Below are 19,884 nucleotides of genomic sequence, written 5' to 3' on the forward strand. Positions count from 1 at the left end.
TTGAAACACAAAGATAAAAATCACAGAGTCACTTGAACTATTTTTTATTTTTTTATTACCACCAGGAGTGATCTCGGTCTATTTTGAAGCCAATGTCACCTCAAACAAACCTCAGGGCTTCAATGCATCTTTCTGGGTGCGGCGCTGTCACCACAGCTTAGATGAGGGTGAAGATGGGTCACCTGTGTGTCCAGGTGGAGGCCAGTGCCAAGGGGGACTCTGTCAGTGTCCTCAGGGATATGCTGGACCCCACTGTGACCGCCCCATGTGCCCTCAGGATTGTGGGATAGCTGAAGGAAGAGGGACTTGTAATATAGTAAGAGTTGTCACAATTCATATTTAGAATATTTTTTGTCGTTTAAGTCACCTCTCTTGAACAACAGTTAGTTTCTGTAATGTACCCAAGTGTAACAATAATATAAAATGGTTGATTCTTCTATTTGTAGCTGTGTATAGTATTTACTCCACACCATAAAATTCTTTCTAGTTTATGTTTTTCACAAAACAATTTTAGGAAAATAACTTGTAGAAAAAGCCATTAGACCAGGCCATTTAAAAAAATCATAAAGACAGACATTTTAATTATATTAGAGTAGGTAGAGCACATTATGTCAGTTTTTTTAACCCATTTTTTATTTTTTTGTGTGTCAGTCTTTGGGAGTGTGTATGTGCACAGACAACTGGGCTGGCTCAGACTGCTCTGTTCCTCGTGACTCAAACAGCCTAATCTGGGAAACACTACTGGACACACAGTTAACTGTGGTAAGAGCAGAAAATAAACAGTAGAAAAAAGTATTCATATTTTAAAAGGTCTACACACAGTCACATTTTGATGTGCATCACTGCTCCACAGAACCAGGCACATAGATTCCTCCACAGGATGGGCCACACGCTGGTGTCTGGACCACAGGGCTACCTTTGGATGTATGGGGGGCTCTCTCTAGCAGAGGGTATTCTGGGAAATGTCTACAGGTAGGGGAATGTTAACATTTTAAACAGAATTAAAATCTATGTACTATCTGCAGTCCCTTAAAAAGGTATTCACCCCCTTGGATGTTTTAGCCTTTTTATTGATTTTTTACATCAATCATGGTCAATATAATTTGACTTTTTGACAAAACAGTTTACAAAAATCTTCTTATGGTCTGAGTGAAAACAGATTTCTACAAGGTAATGTCATTTAAATCAAAGTATGTAATGTAAAATAAGGAAAAATCTAACTTATATTGACCATGATTGATTTATAAAATCAAATAAAGGGTAAAACATCTAAGGGGGTTAATACTTTTTATAGGCACTGTATGTATGCCAAATGATGCATTTGTCCTTGTCTGTTTTAGATATTCAGTTTCAGAGCACCGTTGGACACAGATGTTGACGAGTTCTGTTGAAGAAGGCTCCACCCCGGGCCCTCGCTATCACCATGCCTCAGCACTGTTCACCAGTCATGAGTCTGGCTCAGGAAGCCTCACAGCCAGTCACAACTTCATGTTAGTGGTGGGTGGTGTAACTCAAACTGGCATTGCCATGGATACCTGGAGTCTCAATCTCAGCAGTTTGGTCTGGAGAGAGCACAAGGTAAAAATCACGTTAGTGGTACCAGTCACATGATTCTGTTTTAAGCCTTCCCAAAACAGAGAAAAAACAAAGTGATAAAAATGTAGTCAGTGTATTTATTTCTGTCCACCTGCTAGTAAATAAATGTAATGTCAATTAATGTAAATAAGTTTGTATTAAAATGGGAGAGAAAATAGGAACATTTCTCTATACAAAATATACAAGGTGTAATATAAGACCCCCAGGTATACAGTCTTTTTTAATTCTACCAGAGGGGAAAATTGTTTTCATTTTCCTCATGTGTGACAGAAGCAGCTGCTTGCCCAACACAATGGTTGGCAGGAATTTTCATTCTCATTAGTTCTTGTGCAGCGTCTGATAGTGGTAGCTGCACACACCTGCAGTAGTGACGTCTCAGCACTTTATACTGGTATACAACTCAACCTGGTCTAGAAGCAATTTTCCAACTTTATAGATGGAAAAATAGATTTTAAAAGTGCACCTAATATAACATATTGTGCAGTACAAAAAAAGAGACGAGTTCCTCCTTGCCTTGAGTAGCACAGAATACAGGGTACAAAAAGGTTGTGCTGACTGCACTGAGTAACTGAGCTTCTTTGTCACAGTTGGGATAGGAAGATACCAAAAGAGTATTTTTCTCTGCCTAAACTAAAAGCATTTTCCTTCGTCTCTGACAGAGCACACTGCTTCCACCGGTGGCAGGCCACACTTTGACTGTACGTAGAGACGCCTCTGTGCTGCTGATTGGAGGTTACTCTCCAGAGAACGGTTTCAACCATCACCTGTTGGAGTTCAGCCCTCTCTCTGGAAACTGGACCATTGCCCCCCACACTGGCACACCACCTACAGGTTTTTTGTCTGCTTGTTTATTAATCTTTAATGGCATAGTTTTTCTTATGTAGCATTAGGACAGATGTTCTAAATTAATGATAAAAATAACTCATTTGTTAATTACAAATTTGGTTGAAAGGAATGGTTGCAGCAAGTCTTTTGTCTTCTTATGTTATCCTATGTTTCTCTGTTGTCATCTTCAGGTTTATATGGTCACTCTGCAGTATATCATGAGCAAACTGATGCCATCTATGTCTTTGGAGGTTATCGCTTTCATGTAGAGACTGTAGAGCCCTCAGGAGAACTCTACAGTCTGTACTACCCCAATCTAACCTGGTCTCTGCTGGTCCCCTCACAGGGAAACAAGGTAAGATATCCTTCAAGTCCAGACTCAGCCATCAAATTATGATATAAAGATAATTCCTGTTCTTTTTATCCACTGTCTCTTTGCTATGCAGCCCCTGTCCCGTTTCTTCCATGCCGCAGCCCTTATTAAAGACACCATGGTCATTGTCGGGGGGAGGACGGAAGCAGAAGACTACAGCAACTCGGTATCTCTGTATCAAATCAACTGTAACACCTGGATACAACCAGGTAACTATTTTCATGTGTTTTTTATATAAAAATGTAGTCACACTATAAATTGCCATATCATAAGAAAACCACTCCTCCTCTCCTTCCCTCAGTCTCAGCCATCGGAGATCCAGTAAATCGTTCGGTGTCTCTTGCCATGACAAGCTGGGGTGGTCGTCTCTTCCTGTCAGGAGGTTTCAATGGTGTCACACTGGGCAGACTGCTTACACTGTCTGTACCCTCTGATCCCTGTGCTCTCATGCTAACACCAGAGGCCTGCAACACCACCACAGGCAGCTGCCTCTGGTGCAGGGGAACCTGTGCTTCTTCTGATACTGCTGAAAGGTAAACCATTAGTCAAAAAGAACCCTGAGTAAACAGCATTCATTACTGAGTTTAAGGTTTTGTGTTGCTGTTAGATAAAATGTACTCCGTCCTCTGTTTTAGAATGGGCTGCTTCACAGGCCAGTCACCCTGCTCCCCAACTCCTCGTCAGCCAGATCAGTGCCGCAGGCTGAAGACCTGCAGTGAATGCCTTGCCAGACACCCTAAAACATTCTCCAGTCCATCACAGGTAAATTCCAGCACACCTGCTCAGAGCAAAAAGACTTTGGTAAATCAAATCTGCTGTCTTTTACTAAAAACATTCTTCCATGTATTCCCCAGCCTGCTCTGCAATGCAAGTGGTGCACAAATTGTCCTGAAGGTGCGTGCATCAGCAGCTCTGTTAGCTGCACGTCTGAGCACGACTGTCGGATCAACCAAAGAGAGATCTTCCTGTCCAGCAACTGCACTGAGACCAGCTGCGAGGCCTCTGACTGCCCTAAGTGTACTGCTTCTGGAAAATGCATGTGGACTCGACAGTTCAAACGCACAGGTATGGATGGTAGAGATTTTGAGTTTTCTTAAATCCTGCTTGTTTTCTCATGTTTCCATTTATATGTGAAAATAGATTTTAACATAATTGTCTCTGTTTGAAAACGCTCACCTTTTTGTTCTTCTGTTTTCAAATGTTGACTTTCTCCAGGTGAAACAAGGCGCATCCTGAGTGTAAACCCCACTTATGACTGGACCTGTTTCAGCTACGCCCTGCTCAATGTCTCCCCCATGCAGGTGGAGTCCTCTCCCCCAATGCCATGCCCTCCACCCTGCCACACCCTCCTGAACTGCAGCCTCTGTTTGGGCTCTCGAGGCTCTGATGGAGGCTGGCAGCATTGTGTGTGGAGCATGGCTCTGCAACAGGTAACACCACCTAGTTGTAGCTTTACAGATTATTTCTGATATTTTTATCAAAGTGCTCATACACAGCTGACCTCTCTACTCATTCTCCAGTGTATGAGCCCCTCTTTCATGCCCCTGCGATGTGAGGCGGGTCAGTGTGGTCGCCTGCTCTCTGGGGGGGATTCTTGCTCACCCCAATGCTCCCAGCTTAGCCAGTGCTCCCAGTGCATTGCAAGGCCTCAGTGTGGCTGGTGTGCTACTCGAGGGGGAAATGGAGCTGGACGCTGTCTGCAGGGAGGACTTGATGGTGAGAAATATATGAAACTTAGAAGTTCTGCTTCTGTGTTTTCCCCAAAAGTATCTATTTTTTATGTCCACCTTCTGATTCACCCACCATCTTCCTTCTTGTCTCAAAGGTGTGAGTGAGGGTGTTTGCCCCCTGAGAAACAGCAGCTGGTCCTTCCTTCACTGTCCAGAAGAGGATGAGTGCGCCAACAGTCATCACCACTGCAACAGCACCCAGGACTGCCATGACCTGCCTCAGGGATACCACTGCACTTGCAAACATGGCTACATCCTCAGCAGGTACAATCAGGAAGAGCATACAGTGCGTTGCATGCTTGTCATTGTTTGTACACTGGATAACGTTATATTTTTCATGTTCTCTTCCTGTACAGCATTTCTGGTCAGTGTGAGCCGGTGTGTGCACAGGGCTGTGTGAATGGGACGTGCGTATCCCCAGGAGTATGTCAGTGTCACTTTGGATTTGTGGGTGATAACTGCTCCTCTCAGTGCAGCTGCAACAAACACAGCAACTGCGCTGGTGTTAACAAACCAGATGTTTGCCTTGAGTGCCACAATAACACCATTGTAAGAGTTTCACGTCAAACATATACACATATTATAAATACAGGTTGTTATTTTCCACTGGTGATGATTGTCCTTTCCTTCTCTCCAGGGTAAACACTGTGAGAAGTGTAAGCCGCTGTTTGTGGGCTCTGCAAAGGGGGGTGGCACTTGTCGTCCGTGTCGAGAGTTTTGCAGGGGGAACAGTGGAATGTGTTTATCCCGAGATGAACATAAGAAGGCCCTTGAGAACCCACGGCTCTTCCCTCTGGACCCCAACAGTGTAAGCGTCTGCTGGCCTCCCTCTGACTTTGTGAAATAAATACACAAGTCATGTGCTTACTCCTGTATTTTTGGCACTGTTTCTGTTCAGCTTTTTTGTGAAGTTTCAAGGCTAAATCTCTTTTTTTTTTCGTCATCAGATTCAGAACTGGGTGTCTGAGGGTCCCACAGAAGAGAACGCTGTTTGTGTGAACTGCCAGAACAACAGCGTGGGGGACAAATGTGAGAGCTGCCTCAGTGGTTACTTTCTGCTGCAGGGGAAATGTGAGAAGTAAGTAATGTTTGCTGTATACCTTTGATGCTACAACATCACATCTGTTAGCCTATTTAGTTCATATGCATATACCTGTAAAACCAGATGAGTCACTGGTGTGCTTCACCCTTAAAGACCTGGTATGATTTTAGTACATTTTGAATTATGTGATTGTTTTTGAGACATGACTGACAAGTAGCTACAAAATTTGCTTAAATACTCAGAAAAGCCGTATGAAAAAGTTTTTAAAACTGAGCTTTGAGTTACTTTGACAATGGCTGATGACATGAGCAAAGGGAGGTGGACTAGAGCGATATTTTAGACAACAAGAGCAACGAGATCACAACAACCCAGATTGATGTGACTGTCAACCTGCTAGCCAAAGTCTGATGGATGAGGGACAAATTTGAAGAGGAGGATATTGATTTAGATTATTGTTTTCATTCGATTAAGGATTTTAAAAACTGTTGATGAACTATAGGTGGGGGTGCACAATATTATCTATATTATATCAGCAGGGGTCATCCGATCACATATATTGGACTGGAGCTAAAATGATATATTCTGCACACAATGCTCACATTGTGTTTTTTTAAACGGTGGTTATTTTGATTTAATGACAACACTAACTTTAAATCTATAATGATACAGATTGGTGCTCGTAATGCTGTATAAAAGAAAGCTTTTCCCTTGTTTTTATTTTCTCCTTTTTTATACAGGTGCCAGTGCAACGGTCATGCAGACACATGTAACGAGCATGATGGTACAGGTTGCCCTTGTCAAAACAACACTGAGACCTCCTCGTGTCTTAGCAGCCCCCAGAGTGACAGGAAAGACTGCTACAGGCAACAAGTATGAAAGAGCTAGAGAATGCTGTAAACATGGAGGATTTTAAGGTATTTGTTTTTTCAGATTCTTATTGTTGTGTTCTTCTCTTTAGTGTGCAAAGTGCAAAGACTCCTTCAATGGCACACCTGTGAATGGGCGTCAGTGCTACCGTCAGTTCAATGTGGACACCGAGTGCTGCTTTGATCCCACGTCCCAGACCAACTGCTTCCATGATCCCACCATTCGTAACCTTCCCAAGGGGCGCACTGTGTTTTTTGCAGCCCAGCCGAAGTTCACCAATGTGGACATACGGGTCACAATTGATGTAACCTTTGGTGAGGTGGAGGTGTATGTGTCCAACTCACATGACACTTTCATCGTGGATGTAGACCGCTTCACAGGGATTCACACCATCAAGATCGAGGAGGAATCGGTGACTCGAGGAACAACCACCGGCACAGAAAAGGATTCAGCTCCATCACCTATAAAGGTGTTTGCCAATTCTTCGTCTAGTCTCGGGGGTCCTGTGCTCTCCCACAATCCACTGCAGCTGCAAGCCAAGGCTCCAGGGGCGGAGAGAGAGATAAGAGAGGAGCGGGCAGAGGGGCTTATCACCTACATCACTGTGTGGAAACCACAGACAGTGCTCATCGTCCGTGCCGTAAGAGATCGTGTGGTTATCACCTTCCCCCATGAGGTGCACTCCCTGAAGTCCAGCCGCTTTTATATTGCTCTGAGAGGTGTGGGAACAGTTGAGCGACAAGGAGAGTCCCAGGGCCTGCTGTTTCTGCGTCAAGACCAAGCCCACATCGACCTGTTTGTCTTCTTCTCAGTTTTCTTTTCCTGCTTTTTCCTTTTCCTGTCCGTCTGCGTCCTCCTGTGGAAGGTCAAACAGTTCCTGGACTTCCGTCGAGAGCAGCGTCGCCACATCCAGGAGATGACAAAGATGGCGTCAAGGCCCTTCGCGAAACTCACCATTTATCTAGAGCCAGAGGAGCCTCAGCTCATCTACTTGCCCTCAGCTGGGGGAGGGGTGGGGGGCAGCACTGTATCACTTGCCCATGCCCGCACGAGCAAGTTAGGGGGAGTAGTGGTGGGCCAGAGGGGCAGGGCAGGAGCTGTCTCATATAAACATGACCCTGGCTCAGGACCCACAGCCCACCACCACCATCACCTCGCCTTGGGTGGAGGGGGCAACGGCGGCCAACACCTGCCGCTGCACTACCTGAACACCCACCACTATGCCAGCACCACAGCTGGCACCCAAGCTTCACACCATCATCACCCATCCACTTACAGTGGCTATCAGCACTTTTGCCGGTCCGACCCTTTCCTCTCGCAGCTCATGGGCTTCTCCTACTCCTCCTTTAAAGTCGGGCCTATCACTCTTGAGCCCACAGACGACGGCATGGCTGGGGTTGCGACCGTCCTCTTCCAGTTACCTGGGGGTGTCTTGGCTCCAAATCGTGCCTGTTTGGGCTCCGCTTTGGTAACTCTGCGCCAGAACCTGCAAGAGTACTGTGGTCATGGCAATGGAGGCGGGCACCCAGGGGCAGGTGCAGGGCGCAAGGGGCTGCTAGGGAACCAACACCTGACCACTATGGCTATGTAGGAAAGCAAAGATTTGAATTAAAAACAAAGTAGGAATAAAAGAGAGAAAAGGATGGGATAAACCTGTAAAGTGTTTGATATGTAATAATTTAATGGCAAAGTCAAGAAGAAAGAGTTATGACAGAGTCTGTTAACGTGAGCATTTTAAACAGAGTTGTACATACACTGTATAATGAATTATTAAGTGTCTTTTATTGTATTATGTATTGCTATACTGTATTTCAGTGCTTCACATGACCAAGCCAGCTGTCTCTAGAATGCACTACAACTGCTATACGTATCAACAAAGCAATGTTGCTACCTGTCTGTGATCACTAAAGAGGTATGAGCACACTCAACAGTCAGTCTCGTACAAACTGAAGCTGGACTGTTGCTAAAATTTTTCTCAAACAGAAGTGATGATTAAAAAGTGCTTCTGCTCTCTTTGGAACCAACATGTGCTTTATACCCCAAAAAGTGACAATCAAAAATTGCCGTTAAGAACAAAAGACTTTAATAGGTTCAGCATAATGTGCAAGATTTTGATTGTCAGCTCAGCGCAGGAAAAAAATGTCAAAGTTGCTTGTGAGATGTTTTTTTTTTAATATCATAGTCAATATGAACAATTTATAATTGTAACTCAGTATATGGCAGGCTTCTAAGCTACATGTTTTTGTTAAACAGGCCCATTCACCCGCTCTGTTACATTGTTATTTGTTTTTCTGCTCATCTGCCTTCACATCTTGCCTTGTCTGTGAGTCACTGGGCTTACACTAAAACTTGTGTTAATGGATTTGTGTGGTGCAGCTCCTGAGGAACACAATAACAAAAGCATATGTTACATTTTCTGTCATTAGTTGTTTCTGTAAAGAAAAAATGAAGGATGTCCTTGATAAATCTTAAGTTCATGACCATATTACATTGCGTAGTAGTCCATAAAAAGATGTTTGCCATTTAAAGCATTTGTTGACATAAAATGTACGTTGTTGTTGGCTATTTTGCTGGACTGCTTTTATTCAAGCAATGTGTCTGCTTAGATGATTGTATTATCCAGTCATAGCTACAATTTGATCAAGAAAAATTTGGATGTTAAAAACAGTAGTAGAGAAAAATTTTACTCTTTTGAAAAGTTCTCCTGGTGAGAGATTTTGGAAGACTTGACAGCATTTTATTTGTGATGAGACTGAAAAACTTGTTCACTGGTCGGTGTTGATGTTAGTATTTTTGTTTTTTCCTTTTTTGCACTGCATGGAGGCAATGAGCCCCATTATTCATGTGAAACACTTAGAGGGGAAGTTGTCTGGCCTCAGGTGGCACAGGGTGTCATTGGTTGAACTCAGAACGGTGCTACTGGCTCCTTATCATGAACTGCATACAGAAACGTTTAGCTAAACTAAAGCTCAAATAAATACTGTAGCTACTTAAAGCAGCCATCCACAAATAAGCATTAAAACAGTTTTCTGTCTTGTATCTTTGTGTATGTTTTTTTTTAACATACTTTATTTTTGTACATAACTGTTGTTTTTTTCTCCATGTTTTCAAAGAAGGGAACAGTGTTGAACAGAAGATTGCATCAAGATTCTCTGGCCTGAGTCAGCTGAAATAAAGTCTGTGGAACATGAGTGTGAGTTTGTTTTGTACAGATAAGAAATGTTACAGTTTTTGCTGTTAGTAATCCTAGATACTGTAAGGTAAAGGTTTCTTTCTCAAACAGCCCAAATATATAGGCCCTAAATGAGCATGGTGATGCCGTAATGTAGTAAAATTTAATACTCTGAGATGGATAGTTGCCCATAGCCCATAGTTTAATAGAATCTTGAAACTAACTACTATGACAGTAGGCCTTTAGGTGTTGTGTATTATTTACCAGTTCTTCCCAGTTAACCTGTTTTGATTGAAGGTATTTTGAGTTATTTTTTCTGTACATGAATAAACAGTTTAATTCTAGCAAAAGGAGGCATGTTAAATATGGGAAAGGATTTTCAGTTTGACCAAACAAGGTAGATCAAAGTGTAACAAGGTAAGGTAAAAAATTTTAATATCTAAATAAATTGAAGGGAATTAAAAAGAACAGTATCTTAGAATTTAATAGCACCATTGGTATGACTCCCAGCTGACGGACAAGTATGGGATTACTTTGTATCAGTTCCCTAGCAAAACAACAACCCTGTGGTGCACAGTCAGGGCAACCTGGGCTCACTTGAATTATGAAAAAGTTATGGGACTATAAAGACAAAAGAAAAAAACAGAAATTAAAACATTTTTTTATGCCACACACAGTAAACAATAAAATACAGACAATAATGACTAAAATTCTTTTGCTCAAACTTGTGCTCCCATCTTTTGGGGACCAAAAAGTGAAATAATCATCAAAAGAAGTTCTTGCACTTCTTTGTATTGGATCTATTTGTGCCTTTATTCAAAGCAATTCTTGTCAGTGACACAGAGGGTGACATCACAGGCTCTCTGTCTCTCTTTCAATTATGAGCTATTCAGGCTGTCCCTGTCGTGATCGAAGCGCACAGTTTGACAAAGAATGATGCTATGACGGAACAGCCTGTCATTGTTTTTCAAAACCCTGTCACAAAGCATTGTGGGATACAAATGGTGTTTAGCATTAGCTGCTAGCAGCAGAGTTTCAGGCTGCAAGAAAAAACTGGAATGCATGGATAGCGGCATTAGAATGGCACAATGGCTAGCTTCAAGAGAGGGAAAAAAGTGACAGTTTACAAATCATGATTCAAATGTTATTCAACTTTGAATAACTTATGTCTCATACTTTTATATAGAACAACACTGGTTTCAGGGGGTTAATTATTGAAAATGATTGAATTCCTCATATCAACCACGGTTGATTTAAGAAAAGACACAAATTTAGCTTGTTTAATCCTGTCACTCAGAACTAACTTATAAACTGCGATCACGCTAAAGGTGAAGGAAAGTAAACTACTTGAAAAAGGAAGGTTTTTGTGTCTCTTTAAATGTGGGCGTTTACCCAAAAGTCACTGCTATACCCTGATTGGTCAGAATCACAGGAAGTCCGGTTTTGTGTTATTATCTCACCAACACTACACACCAGTGTCTAATGTAGGCACTTTGTTAACGTTTGCAGAGACGAAAGAGGCATCGGTTGAATTATATGATATGTAAAGGTAAGTTTTGACATTTCAGCATACAAAAGCTAAATGACAATGACTGTGGCTCAGTTATGAGCAAACTGAAGCAAATGAGCCGCAGCGTTAGCAATGTTGCTAGGCTAAAGCTGTCGTTGTGATAGCTACGCGATGCTAACACCTATGATTGGAGAATAACCGCTTGTTCCCGTCCTCATATTGCTGTCATTGCCCTGTTTGTTAATAATGTTGCATCTAAAGACATATGTCATTGTAATGCGACATTCATCTGGTCCACAGCACACTAAAGAGACCGAATCCTAATCCGAATTAATGGTGACACCATGAAGATGGAAGCTGCCAAGAAGAAGTCTGTCCAAACGAACCCAAAGACAGAGGAGACGCCACACGAAGTGGTCGTAGTTCAGACTGAGTATAAATCAGAAGAAGATGCTCATGAGATTTACACTAACGGAGAATGTCTTAACATACAAATTAAGGAGGAACCAAATTCACAGGAGATCAGCGAGGAGCTTCATTTAAACGCACTAAGCTCTACAAACACTAACAATAATACTGTGGCATCCCGGACGGATGCTCCAGACCGACAGGGCTTCATAAAGGACGAGCTTGAGCAGCCAGAATATAAATTCAACGAAGCAGCGGTCAAGGACGAGTCGGAGATGTGGTTAAAAGAGGAGGAAGATGGTGGAGAGGATGAAGACAACATCCAGGAGGGTTATGAAGAGAATGAGCAGGTCTGCACAGGTAGGGAAGTTAATGAAATTAAGTAAACACACACAGTCTCAGGACATTGTTTTTCTATTGTTATGCTTGCTTTTATGCAACAGATGGCATTGATTTGCAGTTTGTGGATGTGTATTTAGTCTTGCATTTTGTTTGAGGAAAAAGTACAACTGTTTTTCCTTTAGATAAAAGATGAGAAATAAATAGTATGTTTTTATCTCACTGAAAGCATTTTTGCTATTTTATTCAGCTTCAGCAAAATCATTCACAGCATTTGATACAGTGCAAGTAGTTTAGGTGTTGTGTATGACGCTGAATATTCTGGGGGAAGACACCCTAGCCCCCTCTATTTACTCTGTACTGTTGTAAAACACTAGTCCAGTTCTCTAATATCTAGGTTACCAGGTTGGTCACTTAAAGGCTCCATGATGTCCACCCTTATTTGAGGTTTTCCCTGATAAAAAGTATTATTCTGACTTTTAATAGTTAAAATAATTTATAATCAGTATAGTACATCTGCTAAAATGTGTCAGGATAAATATCAGTATGTAGCATAATGATAGATTGGAAGCACTGTATGTGCCAGAAATCATTGATTTTGGGGATTTATGGCCAAAAAATGTATCTGCCCTTATGCCTTTTCACATTTCCTGAACAGTACATGAAATCAGAAAAATCAGCTCTGGTTCGGTGCACCAAGAAATCTAATATACCATTCATTTTTGACCTTGCAAACAGTGCTATCTATTTTTCTCACCTCAGGTCTTAAAAGTCTGAAAATTTGATTTTTAAAAGCATGTAGCAACCCTGTTTAGATCTCTTTTTCCTGAAATGTCTGTAAAACTGGTAGGTTAAAACACATCTGTGGGCTCCAGAATGTTAAGCCTGACCTGCACTATTTTTCATTTTTTCTGTGTTGTCTGTGTGTCTTCTTTTTCCAGAGTCATCATCCGAGTTTTTTCCTTGTCCTCACTGCTCCGTCTCCTTTACTGACCTTGAGTTCCTAGAGAAACATGTCAAATGGGTCCATCAGAAACAATACCTCGCCAGTCTGAAAAAATGCCTCTCAAGCAGCTCCATGAACCTAATCCCCAAACACACCTGCAACATTTGCAGCAGCACCTTCACTTCTAAAGTAAGCCTGAGGCTCCATGTCCGTGAAGCCCACCCTTCAGCCCCTCCCCGCAGGCTTTACCCCTGTCCAACCTGTGCACGTAGTTTCCAGTACCTAAAGAACCTCAAGAATCACTGTCAGCGATGGCACAACATGTCTGTGGTAACCCGTGGAGGGTATCTCAGCTGTGCTGATTGTGGAAAGAGTTTTAAGGCTACCTGGGGTCAAGGGCCTCATTTGTGTAATGAACCTGATACCACAGAACCTGAGGATAAGCCCATCTGTCTGGATATTGGTATACCGTGCCCAGAATGTGGAAAGATTCTGCGCACACCTCAAAGCCTGGAGGATCACATGCGAACCCACACAGGAGACCGTCCATTTGTCTGCAAGGATTGTGGTCGGAGGTTTGTAGAGCGCAGCGGTTGGCGGCAGCACATGAAAATTCACACAGGGGAGAAGCCCTACAAATGTCAGGTCTGTGGGAAAGCCTTTCTCCGATCACACCATCTCAACTGCCACTTGACAACACACTCTGCCAAGAAGGAATATTCCTGCTCCATTTGTGGGAAGGAGTTTGGACTTAAGGCAAGTCTGAAGCTTCACCTGAGGACACATTCCAGTGAAAAACCTTTTCACTGCAATGTGTGCGGGAAGAACTTCAACACCAGGAAAAACTTGAGGGTTCATAGCAAACTCCACAACAGCGAGAAAGCTCACCAGTGTGGGGACTGTGGACTAAAGATCGGAGATCTGGGGGCTTTGAAAATACACCTGCGGACGCACACAGGAGAAAGACCCTACCACTGCACAGTGTGTGGCAACAGGTTCATTCGCCTTTCACATTTACGAAACCACCAACGCACCCACACAGGTGAGAGACCCTACAAATGTGATGAATGTGACAAGAGTTTCACTCAGTCTGGTGACCTGGTGAAGCATAAGAGGATACACTCCGGAGAAAAGCCCTTTGAATGTCCAGACTGCCATCGCTGCTACACCTCCTCTGGTGACCTGGGCAAGCACCGGAGGAGTCACACTAACCTGCGTCCCTACACATGCTCAGAATGTGAAAAAAGCTTTCGCTTATCGGGCCATTTGAAAACTCACATGTTAACACACACAGGGGAGAAGCCATTTTCCTGTCCTAATTGCCTCCGCAGGTTTGCTCGCTCTCACCATCTCTCTGGGCATGTGGCTAAATGTCGTTAAGCTTTCCAAAGAGGACTGTAAATAAGCTTGCCTGGTAGTGCTCATTAAAAACTGTCTACAGTCTACTACTAGATTTCTTCAATGAATGTGTTTAATCTAAAACTAATATCTGTGTTAAACTATTTAAAAACTTTCTTGTCCCATATGCCATTTTAACTTATTCTAAAAAGTAACTGAACACATGGTCACGTTTGTTATTGCACAGAGCTTGTTTATAACCTTATTTGACAAATCTTTCCAATAGATCTACTAGTTCTGCAAGACACTATTGTATCTGAAGTTTGATGGTGTGGCTTTAGTCGGGGTTCACTGGAACATGCAGAATATGAACTGATTTGTATCTCCAGAGATTACAGCTGTATTATTTGTAAAAATAAAATAAACTACATCATGAATGCGCAAATTGAGTGTTTGCTGCTTCTGTGTGTGAAGGCAAGTCATCTGAGCACTAGTGCCCCATAAGCTGTCATTTTTTAGCCTGAAAATCAAAAGTGGAACATTTTCCTACAATATTCTGTCAACAGACTTTTCAAGATTTCAGACAGGTTTAAATATTTGTTTTAGAATGGAATTGGGCAGATTAGCCCATCTGTTTAGATAGAAAATGTTCTTAACTGATCAAAAATCACCATTTGATTCTAAGGGAACCACATCTTTCAACATGGACTGCTATTTACATGCCTAAGAAAAATCAACTGGTTAATTCAGGGAAGCACACAAGGAAAGATATTTGGCCTCTAGAAATCAAGGATATTTACTCTCAGCAAAGAGGTTAAATTAAAAGAAGCTGTACTGTATATTAGAGTATGTAATAAAAGTGACATGAATAGAAACATTTGCGAATATAGATGATGCAGAACAGATATTTACAAGACATTTCTAATTTTTCTTTTTAAAAGAAGGAGACATAAGTTCCAAGTATGAACAGTACTGATAGACGTTTGAGTACGTATTTAAAAAGTGAACGCAAACATACTAAAATTTGTCAAAGTTTTAATCAGGGGCAGAGCCAGGAGTAATAAAGGACAGTCTAGGGAGCTGCTTCCCTCATCAGGCAGTTGTGTGTACTATTTTTTACACAATTAAAAAAAATAAATAAATTGGAGTTCAAACACCAGCAAATCTGTACATTGTTTGGGTAAAGATTACACAGTTGAAAAAAAAATAAACATCCTTCAGAGCTTACGTTTTTTTCTCTGAATCTAATTTCATTAAAAGTGTCATTATTATTCTTATTTTTCAAAGTTACATTACATAGGTAAGGTAGGAATTTGGTATAGAGGCATTTTTTAGAATATATAAAACAACATATGGTGTCACAGATGCTGATCTATTTACAAAAAAATTCAATTTGTGTTTTTAGAACAATGTTAAAGTACTTTCTAACCTGCAATATTGATAGGTTCTTAATGGTTATAAAAGAAGCTGTTTTTAATTTAGTTTGGCTTTTAGAATTAAATTTCCATGTTGTAATCAGCAAGGCCCAATTGTTCATTGCATTTATCATCATTCATAAGCATCATATTTTTATCCAACCTGAAAAATTTGGGGGTTTGTACAAAGATTTGGACTTCTCCTATCCCCCGATTGATAAGACAAGTCCAAATCTTTGACTGACTCCATACGCCCCGTTTGTTTACTATGCAGTTGAGTGATGACACAAGCGTATCCAAGTGGGGCGGTGCCGACATTGTCTTCATTGTAGAAGTTCCACACACGCGGTCAAAGTTAACGTACTAAACACGCACGTTTCGAGCGGGGGAGGGGGGTGAGGTTCTTTGACTGTCCGGTGGTCGGCTGATGTCTTACGCCTTAAAACGAATGAGTTTTGATTCAGAAATGTTTGTAATTTATTGCCACACAGACACAAGTACCCTGACCCCCACTAACTTACTAACTTTAATACAGTGTAAACATGGGTTTCATGTAGCTTACAGGAGCGCTAGGCAGGACTTGCTAGCATGAGTGTCGCGCCGTAGGTGACTCCTCACGTTACCCGTAGTCTGAGCAAAGTTAGAGAAAAGAGCTGCTTTTGATTCTCGAGTAAAGTTTAAACCTGTTAAGTTCTGTTAAAATTTAAAAATACCAAAGGAAAATTTGAAGCCGGCTTAACCCCGCCAAGCTACGCTGCGTCATTCAAGCTAACGAAGAACCTCCAAAGTGCTGAGTTCAGGTAAGTTACGATGTTTTTGTTCATTACTGAACCAAATATACTAGCTTTACGCCGTAACACTTTACAGTAAGATATGACACGGTAAACAGAGGTCGGAATTTCATGGAACATGACAGTTCTTTTCTTGCGTGTTAACGTAGACGTTTAATATCATATTCAGACTACACAACACTAACACTACACACATGAAAACGCACCTTCAAACTGCAACTAGCAACCAAAAATGCGCCCTACAATTCTTCAGTGTCATAGGTGCAAAATCAGTGCTACACTGTATATGTCATGTTATTTTATTTACATTCATCAAACTTTGACTCTGTTTTCTCGTTGTATCCTTGCACTGGATTCTTTTGAGAAGGTGTGGTGCGACACAAATTTGAAATAACTTTCAGCATATCATCACATGTAGAAATAAGAATCCAGCAGTAGTTCATTTTGGTGAGCTCCTACAGCAGCAAAGAGATACAGAGATCTTTTGTAACATTAGGGTCGTTGAAAGAGACATGGAGGAGAAGATGATTAAGCCACCTTTTTTACTTGATTTTTCTTGTTGGCACCATAGCAGTTGCATAAGCATCATCCTTTTCAGTCGCTAGATAATTTCCTTTAACCAAACAGGAAGGCTCCTTTAAAAGGAAATCATTCAGCCCTTCATTTATCGAAAACAACAATTATAAAGCCACTTTCAAATCAAACTGTAAAAATCTTAATGGCTGACCATGAAGTTTGAATACAAAAAGGAGAAGAAGACTTGATTGTGGAGTGATATAATATGAGCTGGTATTATTGTAAACTTTTCAGACAAGATCCAGCAGACTCCGAGACACACGGAATCTATCATAAATCAGTGTTTTGATTTAATTATGAAGGCATAAGGCTTTTGTCAAGAAAGAAACTGAGTCACAATAGCAAGACTAGAGCAACACAAGTAATTTTCACCTTATCTTATCTTTTCTAATCCACTGTAATGCAACTAGATGCGCATGTGAAAGGGTTTAAACCTGCTTTCTACTCATTATAATATATATATATATATATTGTTCAGATACTGAATATATTTGTTGGAAGACTGTCAATATTAATCTCAATTGGAATTATTCTTTCTCTAAAATGAATCACTTGTTTTTAATTTGGAGAAAGTAACCCTTTATTGTTGGTCCCTTCCCCAAACCGTTAACAAGCTAAACCCTGGCAGACAAATAGATAAGCTTAACTTCTCAGAAAGCTTGGGTGCATTTGCTGCTGTGCTACTGATCCCTGCATGCCTGACGGTGTCATACATTGATAGATAAACAAGAATTCTTTGCCATTGTAATTTGTGAGGTGCCATCTTAATGCGGCAAAAAGAAGACGGCGTGGCAGCACCTGTGTCTGATTGGACTTGAAGCAGCTTGTGGCACTTACTGATCTCTCCTGTCTGGATCCTTGCTTGTGTCATACTTAATCTAAGATGTATGCTATTTTGGACAAAAGTGTATGATAAATGAAGCTGTTGCACTATAACGTGACTACTGTTCCTGCTGTTTCAGTGTTCAAAACAGACCAGACAAGGCTAAGAGAAAACAAACTTTGAAGTTAAAGCCCCTCATCATGTCTACAGTTTCATCATTCCAGGGTTTTGACTGTCATTGAAAGACTAAACAGGTAAGCAAACTAGGTTATATGTTATGCTATAGTAAGAAAATTATTTAAGTGGAGTTAGAGGACACCCAGAAAAACATAAACAGAAGGTCTTCTGTAAATTTGTAAGTTTGATAAATGTGTGTATGACTTTTTTCATTTATTGCTTAAGATAAGGTTATCAGACTATCAAGTTTAATGTTTCATGTTTTCATCTCATGCTTTGCCTTTTCAGGAGGATCCAGAGTTTTTCCAGAGTATCCTTCATTCAGTTTCCCGAGCCTTGCCTCCTGCAGCAGCATGTCTTTGTTCAGTATCATCCCCATCACCATGGTATCATAATTCAACTGTTTTCTTCACAGGGATGCATGATATTTGATTTTTGCCGATATTCACTATGCTGATATTCACAAGTAAATTTTGGCTGATACCGTTATCAATGCAGATATTTCAATGTTGTTCAGACCGAAAGTTTCAATCCTTAAAACACTTTAAAGTTTACGGACGAACAAAGGAAAAAGACTTGAGTCTGTTGGTCAAGCCAAAAACTTGGTATTTACGTTGGATGTAGGCCAATATTCAGAGCCAATTTTATTGGTTGTAAATATCAGCAGAAATGTTAATATCTCCTGATACCAATAATCTCCTTTTTGATAAAAATGTGCATCCCTACTTCTTTAAATAGTCCTTTCTTTATCTCTGAAGTTTTTTTTTGTTTTTTTTAATTGAAATTGTACTTTTCTGATTCTGATGCAGCTCAGAGTCTGGAAACCTGAGAGGGCCATCCTTCAGCCAGCCAGGCAAACCCACACCTGCCCTGTCACTGTAAGCAGCTTTGGTTTGCTGGAGGACCTTAGGGACCCCTGACAGAGCTGTCTCAAACTGTAAAAGGAGTCTCTGCATATCTTCTGTCTCTGTTTTGGTAAGAATCAACTTTTCTTATGTACACAGAACTTTTAAATCCCTTGTAGTGGTACATTTTTAGGAGTGGAACACAATATTTGCTAACTTTACATGTCTGTGGAAGCACATACTTCTGCTCAGGGGTTAAAAGACTTGTTTTTCATTACTGGCACCAACCCTTTACACAACATTATACACAAAGGATGCCTAGATTTATATTTCAGTGGTGCAAGATGGTGGGCAGGTGGACCGTGAGAGGCCATCTACCCCAAATAGAAACTGTAAGCATATTTAAAAGAATAGACATCACATGATCACAAAGTACTTTATTACATGCTTACAGTTATGAAAATACCCAGAACTAAAAAACGAACAAACAAAACTAAAAGAAAAAGCTCAGCCAGAAGATTTAACTTACATGTCACCTTTTGTCATATATTTGGTATCTTGAAAAAAGAAACATTACATTGAACTCTGCTAAAAATCCTAAACTACTTTTTGTTTCTAGAAAATTCCTCTTAAAAGTTGCCAATAAATTATCATTATAGTTGTTGTTATTATTATCAGATTATTTTATTGAGTATATTTGCAAAATCTAAACAAAAAGACAAGCACAAGAAATCCTGTTTTGCCCGGAAGAAGTTTGGGGAAGTGAAAAGCTACATAAAGTGATATACTGTCAAGAAAATCAAAACAAACTTTAATTTTCTACATGACAAAAGAAACCTCAGGAAGCTGAGGAAATGTATCAAACGAAAAGCCTTCAGAAAGATACTAAACCTGAATACATCAAAGAGTCTTTGAGCAGGAAACACAATTTGAAAAATAGATTGTATGAAAAACAATTATTGAGAGCAGATGACTTGCCTTAGTCCTTTTTTTCCCATTTACCTTAAAAAAATCTGTCTCACTATCTCTGGCATTATATTTCCTGCGTGGATCGAATAGATATCTGCCTCTAGTAGGGCAGTCATCAGAGGAAAACCTTGCTCACACATTC

The 19,884-nt window shown here is 40.8% G+C and overlaps 3 protein-coding genes across 3 annotated transcripts in view; all 3 read left to right on the top strand.

Annotated features, from left to right (window-relative positions):
* Positions 1-9,624, top strand: part of megf8 (multiple EGF-like-domains 8) — a 31,933-nt gene extending 22,309 nt beyond the window's left edge. The window contains exons 27-44 of the mRNA XM_041793664.1: positions 66-316; positions 652-762; positions 854-972; positions 1,341-1,578; positions 2,256-2,427; positions 2,613-2,776; positions 2,868-3,003; positions 3,096-3,327; positions 3,430-3,556; positions 3,649-3,859; positions 4,010-4,224; positions 4,315-4,510; positions 4,620-4,788; positions 4,881-5,073; positions 5,162-5,332; positions 5,472-5,602; positions 6,304-6,436; positions 6,525-9,624. Of these exons, the coding sequence (XP_041649598.1) occupies positions 66-316; positions 652-762; positions 854-972; positions 1,341-1,578; positions 2,256-2,427; positions 2,613-2,776; positions 2,868-3,003; positions 3,096-3,327; positions 3,430-3,556; positions 3,649-3,859; positions 4,010-4,224; positions 4,315-4,510; positions 4,620-4,788; positions 4,881-5,073; positions 5,162-5,332; positions 5,472-5,602; positions 6,304-6,436; positions 6,525-8,024 (4,469 nt within the window). The 3' untranslated portion in view covers positions 8,025-9,624. The remainder of the gene's footprint in view (positions 1-65; positions 317-651; positions 763-853; positions 973-1,340; positions 1,579-2,255; positions 2,428-2,612; positions 2,777-2,867; positions 3,004-3,095; positions 3,328-3,429; positions 3,557-3,648; positions 3,860-4,009; positions 4,225-4,314; positions 4,511-4,619; positions 4,789-4,880; positions 5,074-5,161; positions 5,333-5,471; positions 5,603-6,303; positions 6,437-6,524) is intronic.
* Positions 9,625-11,045: 1,421 nt separating this feature from the next.
* On the top strand, positions 11,046-14,591 carry LOC121513733 (oocyte zinc finger protein XlCOF6). The gene is made up of 3 exons (XM_041793680.1): positions 11,046-11,154; positions 11,416-11,883; positions 12,804-14,591. Exons 2-3 carry the CDS (start codon positions 11,460-11,462, stop codon positions 14,186-14,188), a joined length of 1,809 nt encoding a protein of 602 aa, XP_041649614.1. The 5' UTR covers positions 11,046-11,154; positions 11,416-11,459; the 3' UTR covers positions 14,189-14,591.
* Positions 14,592-15,962: 1,371 nt separating this feature from the next.
* erfl1 (Ets2 repressor factor like 1) overlaps positions 15,963-19,884 on the top strand; it is a 157,948-nt gene continuing 154,026 nt past the window's right edge. The window contains exons 1-4 of the mRNA XM_041793690.1: positions 15,963-16,361; positions 17,891-18,005; positions 18,217-18,314; positions 18,738-18,903. The gene's annotated coding sequence lies outside the window, so the exon portion shown is untranslated. The remainder of the gene's footprint in view (positions 16,362-17,890; positions 18,006-18,216; positions 18,315-18,737; positions 18,904-19,884) is intronic.

Source organism: Cheilinus undulatus, linkage group 8, assembly GCF_018320785.1.
Source record: "Cheilinus undulatus linkage group 8, ASM1832078v1, whole genome shotgun sequence".
Classification (NCBI taxonomy): domain Eukaryota; kingdom Metazoa; phylum Chordata; class Actinopteri; order Labriformes; family Labridae; genus Cheilinus; species Cheilinus undulatus.

What these genes read in the sequence shown, in the direction of transcription:
- LOC121513733 (XM_041793680.1), top strand. Translation starts at nt 11,460, where the DNA reads ATGAAGATGGAAGCTGCCAAGAAGAAGTCTGTCCAAACGAACCCAAAG. An exon ending in GAATGAGCAGGTCTGCACAG is followed by an intron (nt 11,884 to 12,803) that starts GTAGGGAAGTTA and finishes TTCTTTTTCCAG; the next exon opens with AGTCATCATCCGAGTTTTTT.